A 26319-nucleotide genomic window follows, 5' to 3' on the forward strand; every position below is an offset into this window, starting at 1 on the left:
ATTTATGACAACATGCACATACACAAATGCTGAATTTGATGTATCTTTATAAACTATGTATCTATGTAATAATTATTTATTGCTGATATCAACGAGACAGGAAAAGGATAAAAAGGCTACCTTCACATTGATATCAGCAATTAATGGTTATGAACGGATGACTTTCTGGCACTACTTTGTGTTGATTTCTTCCAAGATAGAGGCAGCAAATAGGAAAGGACAACATGCCTGTCAGGAATGGACTCACCGCTGGTGATGCTGGGGCTCACCTGCCGTGTGGGATGCAGTACCAGTGCTTGCCAGCGGGTGCTTTCAGCAGCCAGGATCTCACTCCTGCAATCAAGCTATCACCTGAGGCTGATTGCAGGAGGTGTATTTAAGCAGGACCAGGCCTGCAATCAGTGCCTTGGTGTTTTTTTTCCATGTGCCCCTGTATCTTGTTCCCAGTTTCCTGTGCATCTGTTCCTGAGAGAAGTTACCTTGTTGCCGACCCTGCCTGATCCTGATTCCTGTTGAACGTCTCCTGCTCTGACTCCTGGCTCGTCCCTGACTATTCTTCTGCCTACTCCTATGCTGTTTGACCTCCTGTTGCTGTACCTTGGCTCGTGACCCGTTTACTCTTTGCCTGCTGCTCTGTACTGATCTGCCTCCACTGTTACCGACCCGGCTTGTCTGACTACGCTACACTCCATACTGTCATCCATCCTGCACGGATCCAGTCACTACTGTCCGAACCTGCCAGCCCCTTCACATCAGGCTCTCCCCCGGTACATACCCTCGGCGGACCCCTCTACCACAGTTGGGTGCACTCAGGGGTCACGACCTGGTCTCAGTCCTGCGCCAAGTCCATGCCCACCATCAGGGGCTCTGGTGAAAAGGCAGACTGGGGCTTAGACTCCGCGCCGTTGGGAATCCCGTTCTGTGGGTCACTAGAGATCCCGCCGGGCGGTGCCTGACAGTGCCTTACGGCCTGCCTGACCATTCCACCTCTCCAGCCCTGACTACGCCTGTGTTCCTGCACATATTGATATTAGTGTAAGGTTGGTTTTGTTTACTGTGCGTTTTGTATATTTGGGCGGCTAATAATAAATTATATTATTATTACATCATTCCTGAAGCCTGCTACTTCCCTGTGTCAGTCCACACATTTCTGGTCATACCCGGATCCCTGACAATGCCCTTTGCAAATGACCACACTGCATAGGAGAGTAATTGCGGAAAAAGTATGGGGGTTGTCAGAAAGCTAATAAAGGTATAATATATCTGATTTATTGTGAAAGAACGCATTGCCATGATTCTACATTTAGTATTCAAACAACCGGTGCTCTTTATTTAATGCCATCACTGGAACATCTCAACTTCCAAAAAGAAACATCCAATTTACAACAGTATCCTGTGTGAAATAACATACAAAAGTAATACACTTAGCACATTATCGTATTAGAAAAACACAATGCAGAAGCATTACAAAAACGTTATTTAATGGACATAAATTATACTCACCAAAAAATAAAACCCCTAATTGGCAAAATAGTGGCTTCTACTTTAAAGCTCATTTGTACTTTAGCAATAAAACATTCTGTAAAAAATGCTATAAAGGAGGAGGGCAGGTCAACATGGTGTTTGAAAAAGTCAGTGAAGGTTTTCTGGAAGTGTCATATTTAAACCACAACAAATATAATAATTAAAATGTTACTAAACCCAGGACCCTGCATTGACTATATCTGGTCTCCCACACTACACAGAACATGGGAATGCAATTATTTTAGTAAATATAAACTGCTATATACCTTTTCTCATCAGCAGTTAGAGCAGTCTTGTGACTTCTATCAGTGTCCAGCCAAGCACTGGTTAAAGCTTGTAGTTCTACATCCAGAAGGATGTAGAACCCCTGACCTCTGTCTGCACAGTGCTGATTGGCCTTGTGCTGATCAAATGCACTCTCTCAAGAAAAAAAAAAACTGTCTAGCAATACACACCAAACTGAGCATGTGCAGTGTCTCCACATGATATGTCTTATCAGAAGATAAGAGGTAGACACTGGAAAAAGGGGAGGATCAGAGGAGTCAGGATCAAACAGCATTTTTACACAATGCAGAGGATTAACCCCTTAGGTTCCAGGGTGAGTTTAACAAGCATGCTTTACTGCATATACAGACTAATTTTACTGTTGTAGGTTTAGTAACACTTTAATTTCTTTGTTTTACATATATGTCCAACATACATTGCTACACAGTAATCATTATTTTTTTTATTGTTAAAAAAATTCTAACTCTCTGAAAGTACTTTTGTAATATATGTACCAGGGTACAAAAAGTGATGATAAACATTGAAGATTCCATTTTTTAAAGGTGTGTGTGGGAAGGACGGAGGCAGTTGAGATAATGTATGCACTTACACATTACATATGCATGTACTAGAAAAAATATATCTAATGCTAGGTCCAATTTTCATTAAAGGCTTAATTTTTTTGTTGCAATAGTTAATGGCATAGTCCCTCCCCCCTAGTGGAACCCAGTCCTCTGAATGAACAAGCCGTGTTTAAAGAGCCACTTTCTTGTGCATAATCACACTGTTCAAATGCACTATGTGGCACAGAATCCCCCACTAACAACTTTTCCTCTGGGATTCATACTGGGAATCATACCCACTACAGAAGAGGGTATATAGTCAATATCTGTCCACCTATGGGTAAGCATAGCTTGGCTATTTAAAATAAAAGCATTTTTTTCAGGTTGGAAACCAGGGAAGGATCCAGCATTAATATGGCACTGGTTACAACCTTTTCCTCCATTTTGTTGTTACAAATTGAGCCTGTAATCACCCAAAAATGTTTTTTACCATGGCTATGATCACATTTTGATACCTGATACACATACCTAAATCTGCAGATAACCATGTTAGATGGTATTTTTTTTTTAACGCTATACTGATTTACTACTGTTTGGATATGTACTGTATGGTGAATGGGTATAATATTTACGTATTTATTTATTACAGGCATTTATATAGTGCCAACAACTTAGACAGTGCTTTACATATTGTACATTCACATCAATCCCTGCCCCCAATGAGCTCACAATCTAAGCTCCCTATCTGACATGCACACATACATACACATATTAGGGCCAATTTAACCTACAAACATTTCTTTGAAGTGCGAGAGGAAACTAGAGTATCTAGAGGAAACCTGCGCAAGCACAGGGAGAACATACAGACTCTATGCAGATATTGTCCCCAAGGACCCCAGTGCCTGCAAGGCAGGAGTGTGATTATGTATATTTGTGATTTAAGAGCTGCTTAAGCTGTTTATGTTTCTAAATTGTTTACCTTTTACCAGCCTTAAAGTGAATCTGTAGTCGATTTTAAACTTTTAAAAGTAAATGTACTGCATACGAGCAGAGAATGCAATTGGTATATGATATAGTATTCAGGGTTGTGTGGACAGGGCTTTGGGTTTGTGTCATTGGCATCGGTTTGACGTCCGTTTGAGACCCTTCTGTGATCATTCATTGCATTGACAGGTGCACATGACCTGCATTTGGCCACCTTCTGACCTGCATAGACTAGTGTGGGAAGACAAAACCCACCTGAAGCGAACAAAAGCCTGTCAACACAGGTTCTAACTGGAAGCTGACATTATGGCCATGCTCCACCAACTGATACTCTATTGTCCAATATGAAAAACCTAATGGTCAGCAAGTCCGCTCTTATTGGATAATGGATAATGGAATGGTATTTTATGGAGAAATGAATTTAGGGAGGTCAGACCCTAGTGAAACAAAATCAGAGAGGGGCATGGAAGAATCTTTTTTGGCTAACAAAGACATTAACATCTTCTGGCATCCACATTTAGAAGTTTAAAATGGATACAGGTGCACTTTAACAGTTCAGCCTATGGAGGCATTCATTGGGGTTGATTTACTAAAACTGGAGAGTGCAAAATCTGGTGCAGCTGTGCATAGTAGCCAATCAGCTTCCAACTTCAGCTTATTCATTTAAGCTTTGCCAAAAAGAAAAACCTTGAAGCTGATTGGTTTCTATGCAGAACTGCAACAGATTTTGCACTCTCCAGCTTTAGTAAATCAGCCCCATTGCATCTAGTTACCATAATTTAGCATTCTTATGTGACATAAAACTCTATCACTATCCACCTTTTTTTCAGCTGCCATATAATGAATGAATTGAGCTTATCACAATGAAAGTGGGGCTTAGCTATCAAAGGATACAGGTCTCATATGAAACAGGAGGAAAGGCTTAACATCACACTTCTAAAATACCCCTGTGTCTATCTTTCCTACCCTCCTCCTTTGTTTTCTCCAACACTATAGGTGCTCTTTGACATTGTACAGCATCCCTCACTAGCATCTTCATAAGAAGATGGAATGTTATTAACACTTGGAAAATGATTTGTTATTTATGACAAATCAGAGTAAGGTAACTGGTGTTAATATAAACGTAGCGCTCCTGATGTACAACCCCTCAGAACCAAAATTCAGAAACAAAAATGTGGACATTGACAATGTTACGATGAGACAAGACTCCGCCAACCACGTAATTCATCTCCAGTTTCAAGGTAGCATGGAAGGGTCCCACTATGGGTTTAACCTGACGAACCACACCTGGAAAAAGAACAACATTGGTTACAGCTAAGAAATTGTAAAAGATATGGCAGGGTTTATTTATATAAACTGGTAACACAGTAATGTTAAAAAGGAAGACCACTAAGTTGAACCAAACTGCAGTTTTGATAACGATGAAGAAGAAGGTTTAGTGCAAAGAAAAGTGGAGGAATTCCCAATTATTATTATTATTATACAGTATTTATAAAGCGCCAATAGTTCGCTCAGCGCTGTACATTACAGAGGGGGAGAGAACATGTGACAGAACAATACCAATACAATGCAAAACATGAGGGGATTGAGGGCCCTGCTCTTTTGAGCTTACAATCTAGGAGGGAGGGGATGGTGGCACAGGAGGAGATAGCTGTGGGGAATGGAGTGGTAGGAAGAGTGGAGGAGGCCGGCAAGTTAGCAGGGGTGGTGTAGGCTTCCCTGAAGAGATGGGTTTTCAGGGTGCGCCTAAAGGAGAGGAGAGTAGGTGATAATCTGATGGGTTGGGGCAGGGAGTTCCAGAGGATGGGTGACACCCTGGAGAAGTCCTGGAGGCAGGCATGGGAGGAGGAGACCAGGGAACTAGAGAGAAGGAGGTCTTGTGAGGAGCGGAGTGTGCGTGCTGGGCGGTACTTGGATATTAGGTCAGTGATGTCGTTCGGGGCAGTATGGTGGATGGCTTTGTACGTCAGCGTTAGGATTTTGAATTTGATCCGTTGCGCAATCGGAAGCCAGTGGAGGGATTGGCAGAGGGGGGTGGCGGAAACGGAGCGGTTGGAAAGGTGAATGAGTCTGGCAGCCGTATTCAGGATGGACTGAAGCGGGGATAGCCAGCGGCGAGGCAGGCCAGTGAGGAGGGAGTTGCAGTAGTCGAGTCGTGATATGATGAGGGAGTGGATGAGCTGTTTAGTGGTTTCTGGGGTTAGGAACGTGCGGATTTTGGCGATGTTGCGGAGGTGGAGTCTGCACGAGTTTGTTAAAGAGTGGACTTGGGGCTGGAAGGATAGGTTGGAGTCCAAAATGACACCAAGTACTCTGGCCTGCGGGGCGGGTTTGATGGTGGCGTTGTTGGACATGATGGAGAAGTCAATGGGGGGTGGTGTCCGGGCTGGAGGGAAGACAAGAAACTCGGTTTTGGAGAGGTTCAGTTTAAGGAAGTGGAGCGACATCCAGTCTGATATGTCGCTCAACAGGTGTGTGATTCGGGCGGAGACCAAGGGGGTGAGGTGGGGGGTTGAGAGATAGATTTGTGTGTCGTCGGCATAGAGGTGGTAGTTGAAGCCGTGAGAGTGTATGAGTTGGCCAAGGGAGGAGGTGTAGATGGAGAAGAGGAGGGGTCCGAGGACAGAGCCTTGAGGGACCCCGACAGAGAGGGGGAGTGAGAGGGAGGTGGTAGCATTATAGGTAACACTGAAAGAGCGTTGTGACAGGTAGAATGAGAGCCAGGAGAGAGCAGAATCTCTGAGGCCGAGGGAGTGTAGTTTTTTGAGGAGGAGGGGGTGGTCGACTGTGTCGAAGGCCGCAGAGAGGTCAAGGAGTAGGAGCACTGAATAGTTGCCATTAGCTTTGGCGGTTAGCAGGTCGTCGGAGAGTTTGAGTAAGGCAGTTTCGGTGGAGTGTAGGGAACGGATGCGAGACTGTAGGGGATCGAGGAGGTTGTTGTCGTTGAGGTGAGAGCATATGCCAGCCAGACAGGTTGCAGCTCTGATTTATCTTGTCAAGAATAGAATATGTAAGCTGGAAATGACCTTCCATGCTCTCAGCAAACAATAATACATTTACATTACTTGAAATATTACTTTTTTCTGCAATAAGTAAGAATCTGTTTTTTCAGGGTATACATGGACAGTTTCTTCATTCACCCAATGAGCTGAACTACAAAAAAGTACAGATCCCTGCACACAAGCGATGTTGATGCAGGGATCGCCTCCACTGTGCTATTGTATTCTGATAGTGAGAATATCCCTCCCCCCCCCCGTCAGAATACACAGATAAGCACTGCAGCCATTGGCTGCAAGCACTGATCGAATGTTGGTTTTCCACTGTAGCACCTTCCTAGTGTAGGATGCTAGGAAAATTTAGTTTTTGGCTCTTTCTGTTGTTAAGGGAGCAGTGATTGTTGGTATTGGTCTGTTCAGGGTTTCACAAGCTGGGAGTTTGCTTCCCCCTGACCCTGGAAGAATCTTCCAGAGCATAGCGAGAGAGATTCAAATGACCAACATGAATATTTATAATAGTCTAATCAATCCCTGAAGAGGAGTGTCCATAAGGTTGCTGGGGACGTGATACATAGTCCGAAGCCTTGGAGAGATTGGTCCAAAGCCTTTGGGGCTACAGCCCTCAAGGCAGTCTGTGACCTGTGTAGCTGTTCTTATAGGTTTCAGCTGTGGCAGAGCTGAGGGCTTGGAGTGATCTTCCAAGAAAGTGGCTGTGGGACTTTACCATAAGGGATCTGGTCTGGAGAAGGACTGTCTCCCTCACTGGACTGTACCCAGAGGAATCTGGAAGGTGTGCAGATATCCTGGGGTCTTGTGAGTACTGACTCTGAATTGTGATCCCCAGGTGACTGTGTGCTTTTGGGATGTAAGTGCCAGAGGTAGCTGTGGACTGAGACAGCTCTCAGAGGGTCTCAGAATACTGGTCGTTCCCCTGTCCTCACTTCAATCCTGGAGTGTGAGCCCAGAAAAGACTGTCCTCTGTTGCTGTGCAGCATTTTGAAGTATCCAATACCCCTCTCCTATTTAAAGTTCGGCATGCAATATATTTCAAAAGAACATCCCCTAGACTGAGTTATTGAAGCCAGAATGTATGGACTGGTGCTTGTGGTGGTGGACAGACTTTGTACTATTAGGGAAGAACCAGCTATTACCAGCAGCCCCTACGGGGGGGTAGCGCTACTCCAGCATACCCATGTAACGGAAGCCGGTTGAATTTAGGTACCTGTGTCTACCAAGATTAAGGTTTATAAACCCTGTCAGTTTTTTTTTATATCTGTGTCCCATTGGGGGGATTTACCTTCACTTCATGTCCCATAGCCAAAATGGGAAGTGAGAGGAAATCCATTTAAAGTGACGGAATCCTTGGTTTTCACTAGGGTGCCAGAATTAGTGTCCCCAATGGAAGGTTTACTGTTCCTGGGAAAACCAAAATTATGCAGTATGTTTTTCACTCTTGGTGATAATGTTAAACAGGACAAACAGAAATGGTGAATCTCTACTCTATCCAAAACTAAAAAAAAAGTTTTGCCTAAAGTTTTACTTCAAATGTGCATTCTTTTTTTGTTTTCAGGTTCATATTTGTTATTTATTCATTTTTTTAGCTTTGGGTAAAATACAGAATGTTTAGAACTGCTATTGGGTTTTTTTCCTTGCCATTTGTATCCTGATGAGAAGATTACCCTTCACAACCTGTCCCAGAAATACAACAGGAAATGAAAGCAAAGCTCTCCATATAGAGAGGAAATCCCCTCATAGCCAGCTATTACTAGAACAAGTGTCCCCATTCGATGGTTGCCCCGCATATCTTGTTCCAGAGACAGCTACAAAAATTTAGAATTTTGTCCCACTGACAATAGCGGCAGGACAAAAAGAGAGGGTGAATCTCCCCAGTGTTCACACGGCGGACAGCAATACTTGATATGTTGATACTATTACATTTGTTCCCAGAAATTCAACGTAAACTCTAAACCCTTTTTAGATGCAGTGGAAAGGGTTAGAATTTTTAAAATCAGGTTTTAAATGTGATCTATGATGTGGATGTTTCCTGTCTCAGTGACTTCCTTTGAATGAGGATGTAACAGGTTGTCACAAGGACAGGCAGTGAGGTTATATCCCTCAAATCAGGACACCGACAGCAGTAAATACACAGCATGAGTTCTAATTATTTCCTACTCCATTTAAAATGAAAAAAAAATAGGCTCTAGTTTAAGGAGTGTGGGCAGATGTATAAACTCCAATGTGTAGATCTCGCTGCAGAAGTCTAAAAGAGGTAAAAAAGGCTGCCAAAGATTCAGCCCCCATTGTCCGCTCATTTGGTCATTAAAGAGCATGCTGGAACTTGCAGTTACAAATACAAGCATGAAATTCTAGGAAATGTGCTTCTCCAGCTTGCCTCACACCCCCTTTCCCCCCAATTATCTCCAGTTACACTGTCCTGCCAGCAGCCAGTACAGCTTCACAGAACGAGGACTCCTTAATCAAATTGGCGTATCCAGCCTGGCTAATTCACGGTGTCAGACGCCCATTCGTATTTACACGCTGATAATAACTTCTGGGTATTTTTCTTGTCTATGTGACACAGTTTAAAGAAAACCTCAATGATATTTTAGGTTTGCAGAAAGTCGTGAGTTTATAGGCAACAGATTCCACGTACAGAAGTTCGATTGAAATAACAAAACAAGAAAAGAAAAAGAAATAGCTCGAATTTGCGTGAGGTTTGGGCCCGGTACAAGCATTATGATCAGAATGAGGGCTAGCACTGACCTCAGAGGGAGTATACTTATCTTTGGGGTTTGGCATGAGCAAAATGGCTTCAAAATGAGCCTGCTTTTGGCCCCTCGGCAAACCCAAAGTTCTTTAAACTGACAAAAAAGCCAGCTCTCTGGAATCACTCATTCTTAAACAGGCCTAACAACATTTGGCATTAATGCGTTCGGAATCAAACATCTGGCCGTGCTCTGTGGCCACTGTCTCTTTTGTAGCTTTCCAGGCATGGGATGATAAATGTACGAGTGGCCATTTTGTCTGCAGGTTGCAATTAAATATATGAGAATTCAGAAGGAGAGGGCATATGATAATATGAATAGCTTTTCTGTGTCCCGATGTCACTCCTGGGGAATATCGTGATATTTTATCATGAAGACCTCTATTGGCCAGTGCCAAATTAGTTATTTAACATGCTTCTGTATTTTTTGTTTTTTGTGCCTAATTTTATGAAGTTTATGGTAAATATTACAAAATAATAGAAAGAAAGAGAGAAGGACATTTCTTTGCAGTTTAAGGTAAGTAGAGCTTACTCCTCTTCCTCTATAGGTCAAAAATGGTAAAACTGGTTTAAAGGGACTTTGTCACTGCCCATTCTGGACAAAAACCCAGCTCCCCACTTCTTTGTTCTTACATTAAAGCCAGAAGTCATAAAATTCTGCAAGCTCCATTTTGGATAGCTTACAAAGGGCCAACTTCTTCCTCTTTTGGACCAGACCTGGGGATTGGCTGACACCTCTCAATATCCCCCCATCCCCTGCCCAACTTCCCAATGTCCATTGAGAATTTGGTGGCCAAATGGAACATGTAGGGTGGAAAGATTTAGGCTAGATTTCAATCTAGTAAGCTATGGTTGATATTTTCAAAACAGAATGCCCTGGGTTTTGGGGTGCTTCAAATATCTGTGGATGCAAGCAGGAATTTAGGGGGAATCTGATCTTTGGACCTAAGGCCACTGTACAAGCTAAGGTTAGTCCACATTTTTTAATAAACATGTTAAAATGTATCTAAATAATACAAAGACTATAGTGCAGCTTACCAGTCCTTAGATGTGGTGGCTGCATTAGCTTTCTTTGTTTTAGGCTTTTTCCCTCTCTTTTCACCTGGTTATCTTGAACAGAATTCCTGTTCTAGGGTAACAACACTCACTAAGTGTACATTATATATGGATGAGTGGCATTGTCACTCTAGGACTGTACTACAGAACACTTTCCCCTCTCCTCTTCTCCATAATATAGGAGGAGGTGTTCTGTAGTCCAAAGGGCTGGGAGCACAGTAAACTATAACAGTCAGCAGAGTTAAAGATCACATGATGTTATCAGTTCACAAGATTTCTGCAAAGACCAACAAGTATTTACTGTATTTATTGAACAGATATAACAAAACATTTTCAATGGAATATAACAGACCAAAAGGGGGCAGATAGATGTTCAGAAATTCATTAGTGTTTACACTTTACCAAAAGAAAAATGAATACCCGGACATATACACCTTGTTAAGAGCAACACATGTTGAACTAAAGAGTCTTAAATGACTGTTTATAGAAGGGACCAAAAAAACAAATAGTCAAAATCTGACTTTACTATTCCTTCTCTACTACTCCCTCTTACTGCTGTCATCAAAAGCTACAGCCTCAAATATTTATATCTTAGCAGGATAGGGCACCCGCTGCTCCTCTGACACTTCCTGCTCTCCATCTTGATTGTGGGCATATGGTGAGTAGGGCAGAGGAGCTGATTGGATGTTCAGAACCTACGTTCAGCAGCAGTGGAGAACTACAAAAGTTGGATAATCATAAGCCTCTCGGCCCATAGTAAAGGGATTCCAAGAAACTACTAAGCATGTTTGTCGGGAGCAGCAAGAGGGAGTGGTGGACCTAAAGTCATTTCTGAGTAATGATATGTAGAGAAAATAAAACTGGATGACTTGATGCCACTATTCAGCCTGAATGATGGTATTGACACTGACCTGTATTGCTCCTTAATAGGCTGCTGTCAACACTTGGCTGTACTTAAAAGGGAACTGTTCTGTATTTGCTGAGAAGAAAGGCTTCCGTGTAGCCAAAACATGAACTCTATCTGGTGGAAACCATTAGGTCAATTGAAGTTTGTACTAAAGACAGCAACCCCTCTGTGTGGGCCAGTCAGACGTAATGACAGTTTTTATGGAAGAATGGCTGGGAGCAAAGGTCAGGGAGCTTAGAAAAACATTTTTACTTCTTGTAGCATGCATCTAAAAAGATATATAAAAACCCACAATATTCTGCCTTATAAAATTAGGGTTTTTTAATCTCTCTGACTGCAGATTGGACAGAAAAGGGACAGCAGAACACTGATGTCAACCCTATGCCTTCCCCCTCAGTGCAATGTAAAACAAGCTGATTGGGTGACCTTGATGGCCTTCCTACTCTCTGTATACATCTTAGTGTGCCAGGGAAACTAAAGACTGATTTCTGGCACCACTGCTAGCAGAGTTTATAAAATACTAGCTCCTGTGTGTGCAATCCTGGCATTTTGGTGCACCCGGGAGGCACAGGTTCAGCGTCCAACCACACTGCCTGCAGCCTATCAAAATCTATGCCAGGGTCAAATACTCTGCGGCTGGACAGGGCTGTACATTGTACTGTGTGGTACTCACATTTAGGGCCCTATGCATTCATGGATGAATGTCCGAAACTCAGAATACCTGAATTCCGGGCATTCATCCTGGAATGTATAGGGTCCTAATGCAAGTACCACTCATCATTCACACTGGCACTGTCACACCTGTGTATATTTGAATTTAGAGAACATTTCTAAACACATATAACTGCATGTAACGATTTTTCAAAGGTGCCATTAAAATTGTCCTGTACCTCAGTTTAGGTGCATTCAGTTTAGCTGCATTTAGAGAAAATACAATTCTGTATTTGTACAATCACATCTAAATGCAGAAAAATGTGATCTTGGAGAAATAAAAGATGATCCAGATAACATCTCTCGTGTTTAGAAAAGCTAAATGCGGGAGTACAAGTGTGAATGAGGCTTACGGATGCTGCTACTTGTTGTACTGAAGTCCTCATTTCTTCCCTAATCAACTTGTCCCCTTTGCACTAGTAAAACTTACGGTTTTAAGGTGGTTCCTTTCCCTTGCAGGGGTCTTATGGAATCACCCTTTCATGCACGCTCCCAGGATCTGACCATACAGTCATAGGGGGCCCCATGAGATGTCCCTGGTACCTTTCATAGGCTTTTTTGGGTGTAATTTGAGTGTGGGCGAGGACACAGGGGCCCCATGATCCCTTATTGCTTGGGGGCCCCATGAGTTGTCAGTCCGCCCCTGGTCTCCATGCTTTATTTTGTTGAGAAATTACTTTGAAAAACACCCCCTTAGCATTTTTAGCCATGGCTATGCTGACTAATGGCGGATGATTCACGTAGCATTTGCTACCATCTGCTCTTAGCTTAGGCATGCAGCCATGGGGTGTACTTAACTGAGAAAGCCCCTGCAACCCAGATGAAAAAAAAATGCCCAGGAGCAACTGAAGCAACTGAAGAAATATAAAAAAAAATTTAAAACAAGTAAATATAATTGCATTCATAACTATTTACTAATGCTACTATCATAAGAATGTTCTATGTTTCCTTGTTAAGAAAAAACACAAATGTTATAAGATTTTGGACTCTTAGGCTGGCCATACATTATACAATTATCTTCCAATTTTCTGCCCAATTTCCTTTAGATTTACCTTCAACTGTGTAGTGCAAGGGCCTGCCTAATTGGATGCAACTGAAAGTGTTGTTTAGGTTTGTCCTCCTATTATATGGTTTTTGGTAAATCTAAACCAAAAATCTCCAGATAAATGTATAATGTATGGCCAGCCTTAGATCTTTGAGAAAGAAATTGTACATGTTTTTATTTCTGTCTGTCACAACTGGGGCAATTCACTCTCTTTATTTCTTCTGGTGACCACTGTAGTTGGAACAGAAATAAAAGGGAAATCTTCCAGTGGGGACACTTGTTCAAGTGACAGCTGTCTAAATGAGGATTTAGGGGATTTCTGTCACTTTGAAGACATTTCCTCTCACTTCCTGTTGTGTATACAGGACAGAAATTGAAGGGAGACCGCCCCAATGGGATACAAATAACAAAAAAACAAAAAACCTAATAACATTTTGAGAATCCAAATTGGGACACTTTAGGTACTAAACTTTCTTACATCAATAAAATAATTTGCCTTTATTGTGTCTTTTTCTTTTTAAAAGCAAAAATATACATACATTACTCTTGCTGCTCAGTTACATATACTCTATATACTTTAACATCGCAGATGGTCTATTATTCATGTTCCTAACCTTGAAATCTATTTAGCATGTAACAAAACATAATCATAATACTGCTGTTCCCACATTAACTCTCATATCCATATCTAAATGGTCTGGGAAACAGACCTCCATTCCTCCTCCATCAACCAATGATCCACATCTTCAGGAAATATACAGAGGTAAACATGTTGCTCCTATATGTATCCTTGAAGGGCTACAGCGAATAGGACTCATCCCTTTCAAAGTTTTACCAGTCCCAATGTTCAGTCTAAGTCTACTGGGGAAGGTTTTCAAAGAAGAATCCCTCATATTCAGTCTAACCCTCCAATGTGGGGGTTAACAAAAGGGCCAACTATGAAGTTTGAGTTTGAATGGGAAGTGTTGTGTAATGCACCCTAGCCTCTCCACCAGAGGTACACTTAACACTCAAATTAAAAAATTCTTTGATGGCCCTTAACCTCCCCTTGGAGTTCTTTTATTAACCATGCATTCCACTACCTCTGTGTACCAATCACATACTCTAGGTGTACATAAACTATTACTTACCGACAGTCGTTCCATCCATCCAGCGTTTTTGAATGTCAAAGGAATCTCTCAGATTGCCTTCTGTTATAGCAAACTGGATGTCTGGCTTGGGTCCTACTGAATACACTGGAGTGATAGCTCGAAGGAAGATGATATCTGCAGGAACATAAGACTACTGGTCAGCAATGTCATATGTTTCTTACTTCTTTTTTTTCACCACATACAAGGCATTAATGCCATCAAAATCAAATAAAAAGTTGCCATAAATATCATCAAAAAGAATCTTTTCATTTCCTGATCATGTAAACAAAGAGGTACTTTTGTAATCCTGTCCATTGGATGTTTCATGTTTTCTTTCTCCAAAATGTACAGCCCAAGAAGAAAAAAACAGTGCTACTACTCATTTGCCCATTTTGTCTTTCTGACAGAATTCAGTAGCTAACATTTTATTTAACTCTCTAATCACTCCTCCTGCCTGCTGACATATGTTGACCACCCTGCTGAGAGCAGTGACACATGCTGTCTTAGGAAGGGTTGTGATTGATGGCTTAGTTTTACTATCAGTGTGTTGTGCAACAGGCAAGATGATTGTTGGTCCCACTGGGGAAATTACTGGGTCTTGGGGGGGATCATACTGGTGTTTTTGTTCTCTGATCATGCTTCACTGAACTGCATAAGCAGATCAGTACACATTTGGCAGTAAACTGAAAAAGGATAGGGTTTGCTTTAAAACTGATATCCAATTAGCAATAAAGGTGTGACAGTCTATCCTGCAGTTTCCTATTTGTGAAATTCTTACTTCCTTGCTGCAGTGGTTCTGCTAGACCTGTGATTCCATTCACTTCTGCTGCTGGCTTCTGTGTTCACCACTGGGCGTCACCTGCTTTACTGTGGATTTATATCTCTTTCCCTTCTATCACTTCCTGGCCCACTTCCCAGTCTGCTTTCCTGTCAATAGACATGCTCAGTGCAGCCCGCGTTGCCTGTGCAACTTCCTAGTTTCTCTGTGCTCCTGGTTTGCCTTGTATTACTTGTATTCTTAGCCTGACTACCCGTGTAAAGACCCCGGCTTTGTCTACTGTTTTAACTTGCCTGCCACCTGCCCTGATTTTGTCTCGTTTCCTGGAACCTGTTCTGTCTCCTGCCATCTGTACTCTGGACACACGAGAGGTCTCCGCATTTTCAGCTTTGCGTACCTGGATGCTGCAACCTGGTTCTACTTTGCTGCAAGTTTAAACCATCAGGGGTCCTGGTGAAGAAGCAGGCTGGGGTTTAGACTCTACACCCTGGGAAACTCTAAATTGGCTTTCTACAAGAGCTCACTCCCACAGAAACCTGACAAAAGGATCTGCATCTTGTGACCTTCCCCTGGATACTAAGGGTTAATGCTTATTTAGGGGTAAGGAATCAGCAGAAACACTTATCTTATTCCTCATTCCCAACAGCTTATTCCCTGTTGTACAACTGACCACACAAGGCTGATCATTTTTATTGCCACCCCTCCAACTCCATCACAAGGTGGGGCCAGGGATTGGGAGAGAAAAAGTGGCTGCTTTTGATGAGAATGAGGAATAAGGTAAGTATGCTGCTACCCACTGGCTTCATCTATCTCTTGGATACTACAGCAAACAAGATACTTCTTCCCACAGTTGACTTGATCACTGCACATGTTGGAGTCAAACAATTTTGGGGTGTTTATACATCTCATACTGCATTCTCCATAGCATGCAGATACATTAGTAAATCCCACAGACAGATTGAAACGCCTAATTATAGGGAACTCTGATGGGAACTTAGGAACAGAGACTTCACCAGTAGATATCTCAAGAAGTCTAAGAACTAATTTAGTGTTGTAACGTCCTCAGGTCTGTTCACCTACTGTGGGCATCCTTAAGGGATCCCACTATACCTGCTAGATTTTTTATTTATTTCTTATGGGCTTCCACTATTCCTGCTAAAACATGAATTTGAACTTGTAGGAGGAGCCTCTGCACGCCTTGATGTTTACGCCACCATATCAGGAGGTCCGGTGGCCATCATTTTTATCCACTCGTCAGTGCATTCAAAGAGCTCATTCACACTATATTTGTATAGGTTCTTTAACCCTGTACGTTTACTGTTTTATCATAATGATTTATACTTAATAAATACATTTCATAATACTACACCATGAGCGTTTTCATCTCTATTACCTGGCACTGAGCCTCCACATCTCAGCCCAGCATTCTAGGAGTCCAGCCAGGCAGGAGAATTTGGGATATAGGTCCAGATCATCATCTCTGGCAGCCGTCACCCCATATACCACCAGAGGGCACCTTTTTCACCAGGCTATACCTTCATGAGACCTCCGGCTTCATGGAATTTCTATGTGCACATTAAATTGCACTTCCGGTGAGTGGGCAATTTTTCTACACCTTCATGTTAGGATGCTGGAATATACCCATTTGGATTGAAGTCATTTATACTCCATCACTGGAATATACCTTTTTGGACTGATATCATATTACCTTGGACTGTTTATCATTCAGTTTATAGGACTTTTTCTATTTCTGTCATATTTTGTCATACTTGTGACAGTGTGTTTTATTTTTATTTGTATAGCGCTGCACACCCCATTTTTATGTCATATTCTTAGGAAGGTTTTGTGGTTCCTTTTTGTGTATCAGCAGCTTTTTTGGTGCGCTCGCTAACTCACACATTTATACATTATGAATTTGAACTTAAGTGACAAATGCTCCCTCTTTAAATGGCTTAAACAGAAATGGATACAGCTGTAGGGACAAGGTTCTGCCTAGCAGGGAGAAAAGGGTTAACTCAGTTCAGCAACTTGCTTGCAGTGACCACGGTGGCAGACGAGGAACGACAGCTTAAAGCAATAAGGGGGCAATGGTGCAATTAAATCTGATATTAGGCCACTGTTGAAAAATGCAACAGGCCTGGCTGGCAAAAAGGGTTAACCTAAATCAGGGGTCTGCAACTTTTAAGACATAAAGAGCCACTTGGACCCGTTTCCGAAGGGAAAAAAAAGACTGGGAGCCGCAAAACCATTGCAACATTTAAAACAAATCCGACACTGCATATATTGTTTCTTACCTTAATGCTATATACAGGATCGTGCAGTTAGCTTCATCCCCCATATAGTAATTCATCCCCCCTATAGTAATTCATCCCCTCTATAGTAATTCATCCTCCATAGTAATTCATCCCCCCTATAGTAATTAATTCCCCATATTGTCTCAATTCACTTACCTTTGCTCCGCGCGTTCCTCTCGCTGTGTTCCCGCGCTGTGTTCCGGTCTTCAGGGCGGACTGTGAGAGGAGTTTGTCACGCTGCCCCGCCTACATCCTGGCTGCCCCGCCTACATCCTGACAGCTAATGTTCCACGCTCCGCGGGCCGGATTAAAAGAGTCCTGACTTTTGAGGCGGCCGCCCGAGAGGAGGGAGGGGAGCGGGCGCCCGGCACACAGAAGAGCCGCATGTGGCTTGCGATCCGCGGCTTGCCGACCACTGAAACCCTACTGCCTGTCACCTGGTGGGCAGTGTGCTCCGGAGCCGCAGCAAAGATGAAAAAGAGCCGCATGCGGCTCTGGAGCCGCGGGTTGCCGACACCCGACCTAAATGATAGTAACAATGAGTGGGTCAGCGACTCTGTCACCAGTCCTTCAAGACAACGATAGAAGTTCTGTGATAGGGGACCCCCTTAACTAAAGATGCAGCAGTGGTGCACATGACTCATGCACTCCTGTAGCTGTAAGGTCTCCCCGAAGCAGCTCTTCACATGCAGTGTGCGGCTAGATCAGGGGTAGACAACCTGCGGCTCTCCAGCTGTTGCAGGACTACAAGTTCCATCATGCCTCTGCAAGTCATAGCTGTAACTGTCAGTTTAATAATGTTGCAATGCCTCATGGGAAATGTAATTCCACAACAGCTAGAGAGCCGCAGGTTGCCTACCCCTGGGCTAGACAGTCTTTTAATCAGCTTTTCTGCACTCTCTGGCTCAACCCGATCCAGTCCAGTACTGCATGGCTCGATACAAACACTCACACTTCTTCCATGGGCATAGTCTCTCTCCAACTCCCCCTTTGTCTTCCCAGGCTTTTCCTTTTCTATGCTCCTGCCCATGATTGCTCATGGACTCTGTAGTTTATTTTCAGCTTTACTGAGAGAAATATGCTCTGAGCATACAACTACCAGGACTCTATGAACACCTTTATTAAGGCTGTGACAAGTAACAGTGCTGAACACTACCATTTTATGGATAAATACAAATCTGCATTCTTAGTAGCAATGCACAGTGTTACATTACATAATGGACATGACTACGCTCAAACACCTGGTATCCCATATGGAAGAAAAATATATTTGAAATATATTTAAAAAATATTCTTCCCAAATATATTGACATATATTTGAAATGCTAAAATTATGGCCATATTCAATATATTTCAAAATAAATTAATAAATATATATATATATATTGCATGTTGAAATGCTTTTTTATTACAAAGTATATGAAAAATATTTTTAAAAATACATTTCAAATATACTGCATATCTTTAAAGATACAAATCTACATTTTTGGAATGCATTTACAAATATGTGTAAAAATATATGTTAAAATTACTTTTTTATAAGTTAAAAAAAAATCAGAAGCATATATTTAAAAAAAATTTTTTTTTTGAAATATAATTTTTTAAAATATATTCTTCAGATTTTTTTAACATATAAAAAAAACATATATATATATATATATATATATATATATATATATTGAAATATATTTTGAAATATATTGAATATGGCCAAAATTGTAGCATTTCAAATATATCTCCATATATTTGGGAAGAATATTTTTAAAATATATTTCAAACATATTTTTCTTCCATGTGGGATTACTGATTATAAATAATTGACCCTGGGAAAATCACAGTTTAACTGCAACAAGCATGGTTTATGAAAACTGGAGCAAAAGTTAAGCCTAATACTACAACTAATAAGGTTTCACCTTTCCAGTGAAACTGGTCATTTGATAACTAAAGGTAAAATCACTCCACGTTTGGTCTGGTATCATTTACTATCCTCAGTATCCCTTAAAGAAGAGTATATTCTGCTGTTTTCACTAAGCTTACCTTGTGGTTGGTTGAATTCCCGGAAGGTGGGCAGGGAGACCACCGTGTTGGATATTGTGTGCACAGGATCCATAATGCAGCTCATGTCATTTGGCCAACAGGATTTGATGCAACGGCTTGTATCTGATCTTTCATATCTGCTTATGGAACGAAAAGCAAGACTAGTATGATATTTGAACAGCAATAATTTAAAACACATATTATTTAGTTTAGCACTCTTGCTGAAGGAGGCCCTGGAAATAGACAGTTTCTCCCAAAGTAGTACAGAAGTTGTCTGCCTCATACACAGTACCATTTTTGTGGATTTTATTTGCAGAAAACTTGAACAGGAGAGGGATTAAAGTGCAGGATACTTCAACACAATATTAGAAATCAATAGGAGGACAAATTTCTTAGAGCAAATCCTATAGCAGCAGGCATCAGTGACAGACCCAAACTCAGATCTTACTCACAATGTCCTTGGATGTGTCTGCCACACAGTTTCCAAACAACTCTGTTTCATGAGGGAGAAAAAAAGATCCTTCTCCAGACTAGGACTCCCAAAACAATGCCCTCCCACAGATTACTTTAACAATTTTCTCCAGGCCTTCAGCCCAACACCAGCTGGGGCCCAAACTGCAACTCTTGTCTCACACTAGCTGCCTCCCAGGGGCAGCAGCCCCATGAGAAGAGGAAACTTCCTAGCCAAAGAAGAACCCCCCTGGCCAGGCCTCCCAAACATTTATTATGTCCCTAGCAGGGGCGGACTGACAACTCATGGGGCCCCCGGGCAATAGTGGATCATGGGGCCCCTGTGTCCTTGCCCAAACTCAAAAAAGCCTATGAAAAAGGTACCAGGGGCATCTCATGGGGCCCCCTACTGACCCCGGGCCCTCGGGCAGTGCCAGAGTTTCCAAATGGTCAGTCCACCCCTGGTCCCTAGCAACGTTTTGGGCACCCCCTTCTCAGGGATTGGCTGGGGTCTGTGAGATATTCATAACTCAGTAGTTGATTCTCCCATTCTATGTTCTGGAAGCAACTTCCAGAGGCAGACAGGAGAAATCAACCATCAAGCATCAAGGGAACCCTGTCCAGGCCTAGAATAAGATTACCATTCCACTAAATACAGTGACACCAGAACTAAATTTAGCATAACATTTGGCATGTTGCCACATAGTATAACTACACTGCTCAAAAAAATTAAAGGAACACTTCAGAGTATAGCATCAAGTCAAAACAACTGGGTTATTGATCTGGGCAGTTAAGTAGCAGAGGGGGTTGTAATCAGTTTCAGCTGCTTTGGTGTTAATGAAATTAACAACAGGTGCACTAGATGGACAGTAATGAAATGATCCCCAAAACAGGAATTGTTTTATAGGTGGATGCCACTGACATTTTTTTCCCTACTCATCTTTTCTGAATATTTTTCACTACTTTTGCATTTGGCTAGGGTCAGTGTCAGTACTGGTAGCATGAGGCGATACCTGGACCCTACAGAGGTTGCACAGGCAGTCCAACTCCTCCAGGATGGCACATCAATACATGCAATTGCAAGGTTTGCTGTGTCTCCCACCACAGTCTCATGTTCATGGAGGAATTTCCAGGAGACAGGCAGTTACTCTAGGAGAGCTGGACAGGACCCATAGAAGGTTCTTAACCCATCGAACTTATCTGTTAAGAATGATAGCCCCAAATCTTGCATTTTTTTAAAAACAAACCAACTACAGAAGCTCCCATATCACAGCAGCTTAGTGGGTGGCACAGTGGCTTAGTGGTTAGCCTATCTGCCTTGCAGTAAATGGGTCATGGGTTTGATTCCCGACCATGGCACCACCTGCATAGAGTTTGCATGTTCTCCCTGTGCTTGTGTGGGTTTTCTCTGGATGCTCTGGTTTTCTCCCACACTCCAAAGACATGCTGGTAGGTTAATTGGATCCTGTATAAAATTGGCCCTAATATATGAATGTGAGTTAGGGACCTTAGATTGTACACCCTTTGTGGATCAGGGACTGATGTGAATGTTCAATATATATATGTGTAAAGCGCTGTGTAAATTGACAGTGCTATATAAGTACCTGAAGTAAATAAATATCCTGACATTTGCCTTTGATAAATGTAGTAAGTTCATATTTAGCCTTTATTGGAAGAATGTCATTACCAATGCACTAAATTTACGGTTTGTGTTAACCTCTTTTGTTGATGCCTTTTTCACCCACTTCTTCCCACTTGGGGCAAATCTAGAAGAACATACAAAGTGAGGAGTCACAAGACTCTTTGTAGCTTAAAAGAGAAGTGCGGTATTTAAAAAAAAAAATAATAATAACCATACTAACCTATATGGCTGCAGCATCAATCCGATACTGCAGCTGTCCCCGTCGGCTCTTGGATGGAGAACTGAGCAATCACATGACTGCTGATTGCTCATTTCCCAGTCTTCACTGCGGAGAGAGTGGTCACTGCCTCTGTGCTCTGTCCCTTGCACTGGAAAGCTGGCCTGTGGAGGGGGTGGGAGTGGCTGGCTCAGGCTCTTAGTGGCTGAGCCAGGTGCTGGTCAGGCATCTGAGTGGATCCTGATATTATTGTCAGGATCCCTTCAGAGCCTGAACCGGCCCGCTGTCTGCTAAATCTGGGTCACAGGAGTGCAGAAATAAGTGCACTCCTGTGACCCACAGGAGAAGTAGGGCCAAAAAACATTGGCCATACCTTTCCTTTAAGTAAATGTGTATCTACCCTTTGAATGGATGAGTATCCAGTGGTAGCTCTACATTGAAAGCAGATAGCAAGTTTCTTTTTATTTTTGTGATAATCATCAAATATTGCAGTAGCTTACAAAAATAGTGGCATCTGTTTGAAAGGTCTTTGGCAGTGATAATTCCTAAATATGGTCTTCCTTGGCAAAGTCATTTATAGCCTGAGTAAATAATAGACATATATAAAAAATTTTACTGTTTGTTGACTTCAAAGAGACTTTACGGACAAATATTTTCTATGAAGAGTCTGGAAAATACTGACAGGAAATCCAAAACACATTTGACATTATACGCTACATTGAAGTCTGTCCCAAAAGCCAGAGATTTCTAGAAAAACATCTGCAAACCACGTGGTATGGTTTAAGATAAAGCTGAACTCCAGGCAAATAGCTAAATACACAAATAAAATACATGTAAGGGAGCTGTTTTACCTGTCAAAGGATTTGTATTTCTGTCCATCCAGTCCTGAGAATTACCCAGTTCTGCCACACAGCACAGTCCTGTCTGCCAGAGCAGGAGACCTGATTTTTCTCTGCTACAGTTAAATACCACTTAAAATTCTTGTTCCTCCCACAGCCTTTGATTAGACATTGATAATAGAAACAGCAGAACAGACTGTTGACCAAATTGCTCTGTCACTCTGCTCTCTCCTCCAACCAGCATGTTCATTATTAGCAGACGAGCAAAACAGCACAAACGATGGTTCCTTGTGCAGCTTCTGCCTCTCCTAGTCTAAGCTCTTACACTACTTGTATTAAAAAAATTAATAATACATCTAATGGTGTAGTGATGAATACCCACTTGCCCTCCGGAAGATTTACACCCCTTAATGACGAGGCCATTTTTTGCTATTTCGCACTGTGCTATTTCAACTGGTAATTGCATGGTCATGCAACGCTGTGCTTAAAAGAAATTTGTCATTTTGTTTACATAAATAGAGCTTTGTTTTGGTGGTTTTTGATCACCACTGGGATTTTTAATTTTTTGTGATATAAATGAAAAAAGACTGAAAATTAAAAAACAAAAACAATATTTTCTACTTTCGGTTATGGAAAATATCCATTAAACTCAAAGTTAGTCATAAATGTAGGCCAAAATGTATTCTGCTACATGTCTTTGGTAAAAAAAAACAATCCCAATACATGTATATTAATTGGTTTGTGTGAAAGTTATAGTGTCTAAAAACTATGAGGTGGGGGTGATTTTTTTTTTAATTATTTATTTTGGTTTTTTTTTAATTTTTACACTGTCCCTTTCATTCTTTTTTATTATTTTTATTGTTATCACAGGGAATGAAAAAATCCCCTGTGATAGCAATAGGCAGTGATAGGTATTCTTTTCTAAGAAATCTGGGGTCTATTAGACTCTATATCTCTTCTCTGCCTTTAAAGCATCTGATCACACCATGATCGGGGTGTGATCAGATGCTTTCCCAGTTTTAAAATGGTACTGTTTATATCCAGCGAAACTGAAATGATGAAATGCTCATAGCTTCCGTTCTCTTAGACTAGGGGTCTCCAAACTTTGTAAACAAAGGGCCAGTTTACTGTCCTTCAGACTTTAGGGGGGCCAGACTGTGGTCATTGGGAGATGAAAATGTCCTGGCATCAGTTGGTAGTAACGGGAGATCTAGTGCCCCATCACTGGTATCAATAGGAGGAATAGTTTCCCATTGTTGTTGTCAGTGGGAGGAATAGTTTCCCATTGTTGGTTTCAGTGGGAGGAATAGTGTTCCATTGTTGGTGTCAGTGGGAAGAAGAGTGCTCCATTGTTGGTGTGTCAGTGGAAAGAATAGTGCCCATTATTAGTGTCAGTGGGAGGAATAGTGTCCTATCATTGATTTCAGTAGGAGGAATAATGTCCTATTATTGGTATCAGTGGAAGGAATAGAATAGTGCCCCAACATTGGTGTCAGTGGGCGGAATAGTGTCTTATCATTAGTGTCAGTAGGAGGAATAGCACCCTATCATTGGTGTCAGTGGGCGGAATAATGCCCCATTATTGTCAGTGGAAGGAATAGTGTCCCATCATTGGTGCCAGTGGAAGGACGAGTGCCCCATTGTTGTTGTCAGTGGTGGGAAATATGCCCCACTGTTGCTGATGGTGGGGGGAATAATGCCCCAAGGGCGCATTCCAGCCCTCGGGCTGCAGTTTGGAGACCACTGTCTTAGAACATAGTGATGACTGGAGGCATTCTGGTCTCCAATCATCTCTATTGTCAGGCAGGCTTCCAGCAGCATTCTGGGGTTCCTCAGTGGGACAGGAGAGCCCAAGAAAACCTTGGAAGCCGGTGGGCTGCTTTTAAAAGTGATCCAGTGGCTAATTGCTTTTACATGAAAGCGTACCGCCAGCTGAAAAAACTGATACCAGGATAATGCCTGTAGCTGAAGACATCATCCCGGTATAACGCTCAAAGTCCAGCAACGTACCAATACATTGCTGGTCCTTGTTGGGCATATACAGTTGTGTTCAAAATAATAGCAGTGTGTTGAAAAATCCTTCTAATAGCTTCTATTTCCATACACACATATGCATTGGGAACACTACACATTCTATTCCAAATCAAAACATGAAGAAAAATATATCAAATTTGTGTTGTTCCTCTAAAAAAATTGAAGAAAAGTGAATATTAGACTGTTCAAAAAAATAGCAGTGTTTGTATTCTTCTTTACAAACTCAAACATTCACTATATAAACTGAAAAATGTTTGAAGATTTTGCTTTCCTTTGAATCACTTCATTAATATTTAGTTGTATAAGCACTGTTTCTGAGAACTGCTGTACATCTGTGTTGCATGGAGTCAACCAACTTCTGGCACCTGTGAACAAGTATTCCAGGCCAGGATGATTGGACAACATTCCACAGTTCTTCTCTATTTCTTGGTTTTGCCTCAAAAAAAGGCTGGCCACTCCATAACGTCAATCTTGTTGGTCTGGAACCAAGATGTTGCACGTTTACTGGTGTGTTTGGGGTCGTCGTCTTGTTGGAACACCCATTTCAAGGGCATTTCCTCTTTAGCATAAGGCAGCATGACCTCTTCAAGTATTCTGATGTATTCAAACTGATCCATGATCCCTGGTATGCGATAAATAGGCCCAACACCGTAGTATGAGGAACATCCCCATATCATGATGCTTGCACCATCATGCTTCACTGTCTTCACAGTGTACTGTGGCTTGAATTCAGTGTTTGGGGGTCGTCTGACAAACTCTCCGGCCACTAGACCCAAAAAGAACAATCTTACTTTCATCAGTCCACAAAATGTTGCGCCATTTCTCTTTAGGCCAGTTAATGTGCTCTTTGGCAAATTGTAACCTCTTCAGCACGTCTTTTTTTCAACAGTGGGACTTTGCGGGGCTTCTTGCAGATAGCTTGGCTTCACATAGGCGTCTTCTAATTGTAACAGTACTCACAGGTAACTTTAGACCTTCTTTGATCTTCCTGGAGCTGATTGTTGGCTGAGTCCTTGCCATTTTGGCTATTCTTCTATCCATTCGAATGGTAGTTTTTTGCTTTCTTCCACGTCTTTCAGGTTTTGGTTTCCATTTTAAAGCATTTGCGATCATTTTAGCTGAGCAGCCTATCAGTTTCTGCACTTCTTTATATGTTTTCCCCTCTCCAATCAACTTTTTAATTAAGGTACGCTGTTCTTCTGAACAATGTCTGGAACGACCCATTTTCCTCAGAATTTCAGAGAGAAATGCACTGTAACCAGCATGTACAACATTTGCTGCCTTCCTTCCTTAAATAAGGGCAATAATTGCCACCTGTTTTTCAAAGAATGAATGACCTCACTAATAGAACTCGACACTGCTATTATTTTGAACATGCCCCTTTCAATTAGTGATTCAATTACACAGAATCAGCAGCATGCATGTCATGACTGTTGGGTCTGTTGGATTTCTATTACTCTACTGCACCTGCTAGTAAATTATTTGCCATGTAGAAATATCATTTCTACCAAAAACAGTGATTGATCAGGTTAGTGATGTCTGACTGCTATTATTTTGAACACAACTGTATATAACAGCAGAGAACATGGGCATATGATAAATCAAGTCATTGGACCAATATGACTGCAAATCGTTCTTTTTCGTAATGCCCATGCTGAGGGTTAGGCCCCAAAAAGTTTTAAATTCAGAAACCATGATAAGTTTCCATGCAAATTGTCTGGCAAGAGCTAAATTTGGGTAGGTGGCGATGTATTGTTGTGCGTATAAATTGCTTTGGCCCACAATCAATTAATACAAATCAATGAAAAGCAGTGGAGGGGCTTAATGCTAGTGCTGGCAGCAAATGGGGCTGATCCTGCTAACACTGCATTTTTGGGAACACTAATACTAAGGAGGCACTAGTATAGTTCTGTATACTATATTCATAAAAATTGCCTCTCCCAAAAACTGGATGCGGATGGGGGTTTCTTTGGGATTTTTTTTTAACTTTCATATGTTTGCACATTATTGGGATTTATATATATATATATATATATATATATATATATATATAGTTTCATACAATGTATACATAGTTTATGGCA

General features: G+C 41.7%; 1 protein-coding gene across 2 annotated transcripts in view; it reads right to left on the reverse strand.

Annotated features, from left to right (window-relative positions):
- Positions 1-1302: 1302 nt before the first annotated feature.
- FBLN1 (fibulin 1) overlaps positions 1303-26319 on the reverse strand; it is a 108329-nt gene continuing 83312 nt past the window's right edge. Inside the window, exons 15-17 of one of the 2 annotated variants that reach the window (XM_089680765.1) lie at positions 19054-19190; positions 13945-14079; positions 1303-4622 (exon numbers count right to left, since the gene is read on the reverse strand). In XM_089680765.1, coding sequence (XP_089536891.1) covers positions 4483-4622; positions 13945-14079; positions 19054-19190 — 412 coding nt within the window. In that variant the 3' untranslated portion in view covers positions 1303-4482. Of the gene's footprint in view, positions 4623-13944; positions 14080-19053; positions 19194-26319 lie in introns of both variants that reach the window. The other variant, XM_089680764.1, reaches the window with a different exon arrangement.

This window comes from Staurois parvus, unplaced genomic scaffold (assembly GCF_062004578.1).
Source record: "Staurois parvus isolate SC_StPar_1 unplaced genomic scaffold, SC_StPar_1.0 ptg000249l, whole genome shotgun sequence".
In the NCBI taxonomy this organism is placed as follows: domain Eukaryota; kingdom Metazoa; phylum Chordata; class Amphibia; order Anura; family Ranidae; genus Staurois; species Staurois parvus.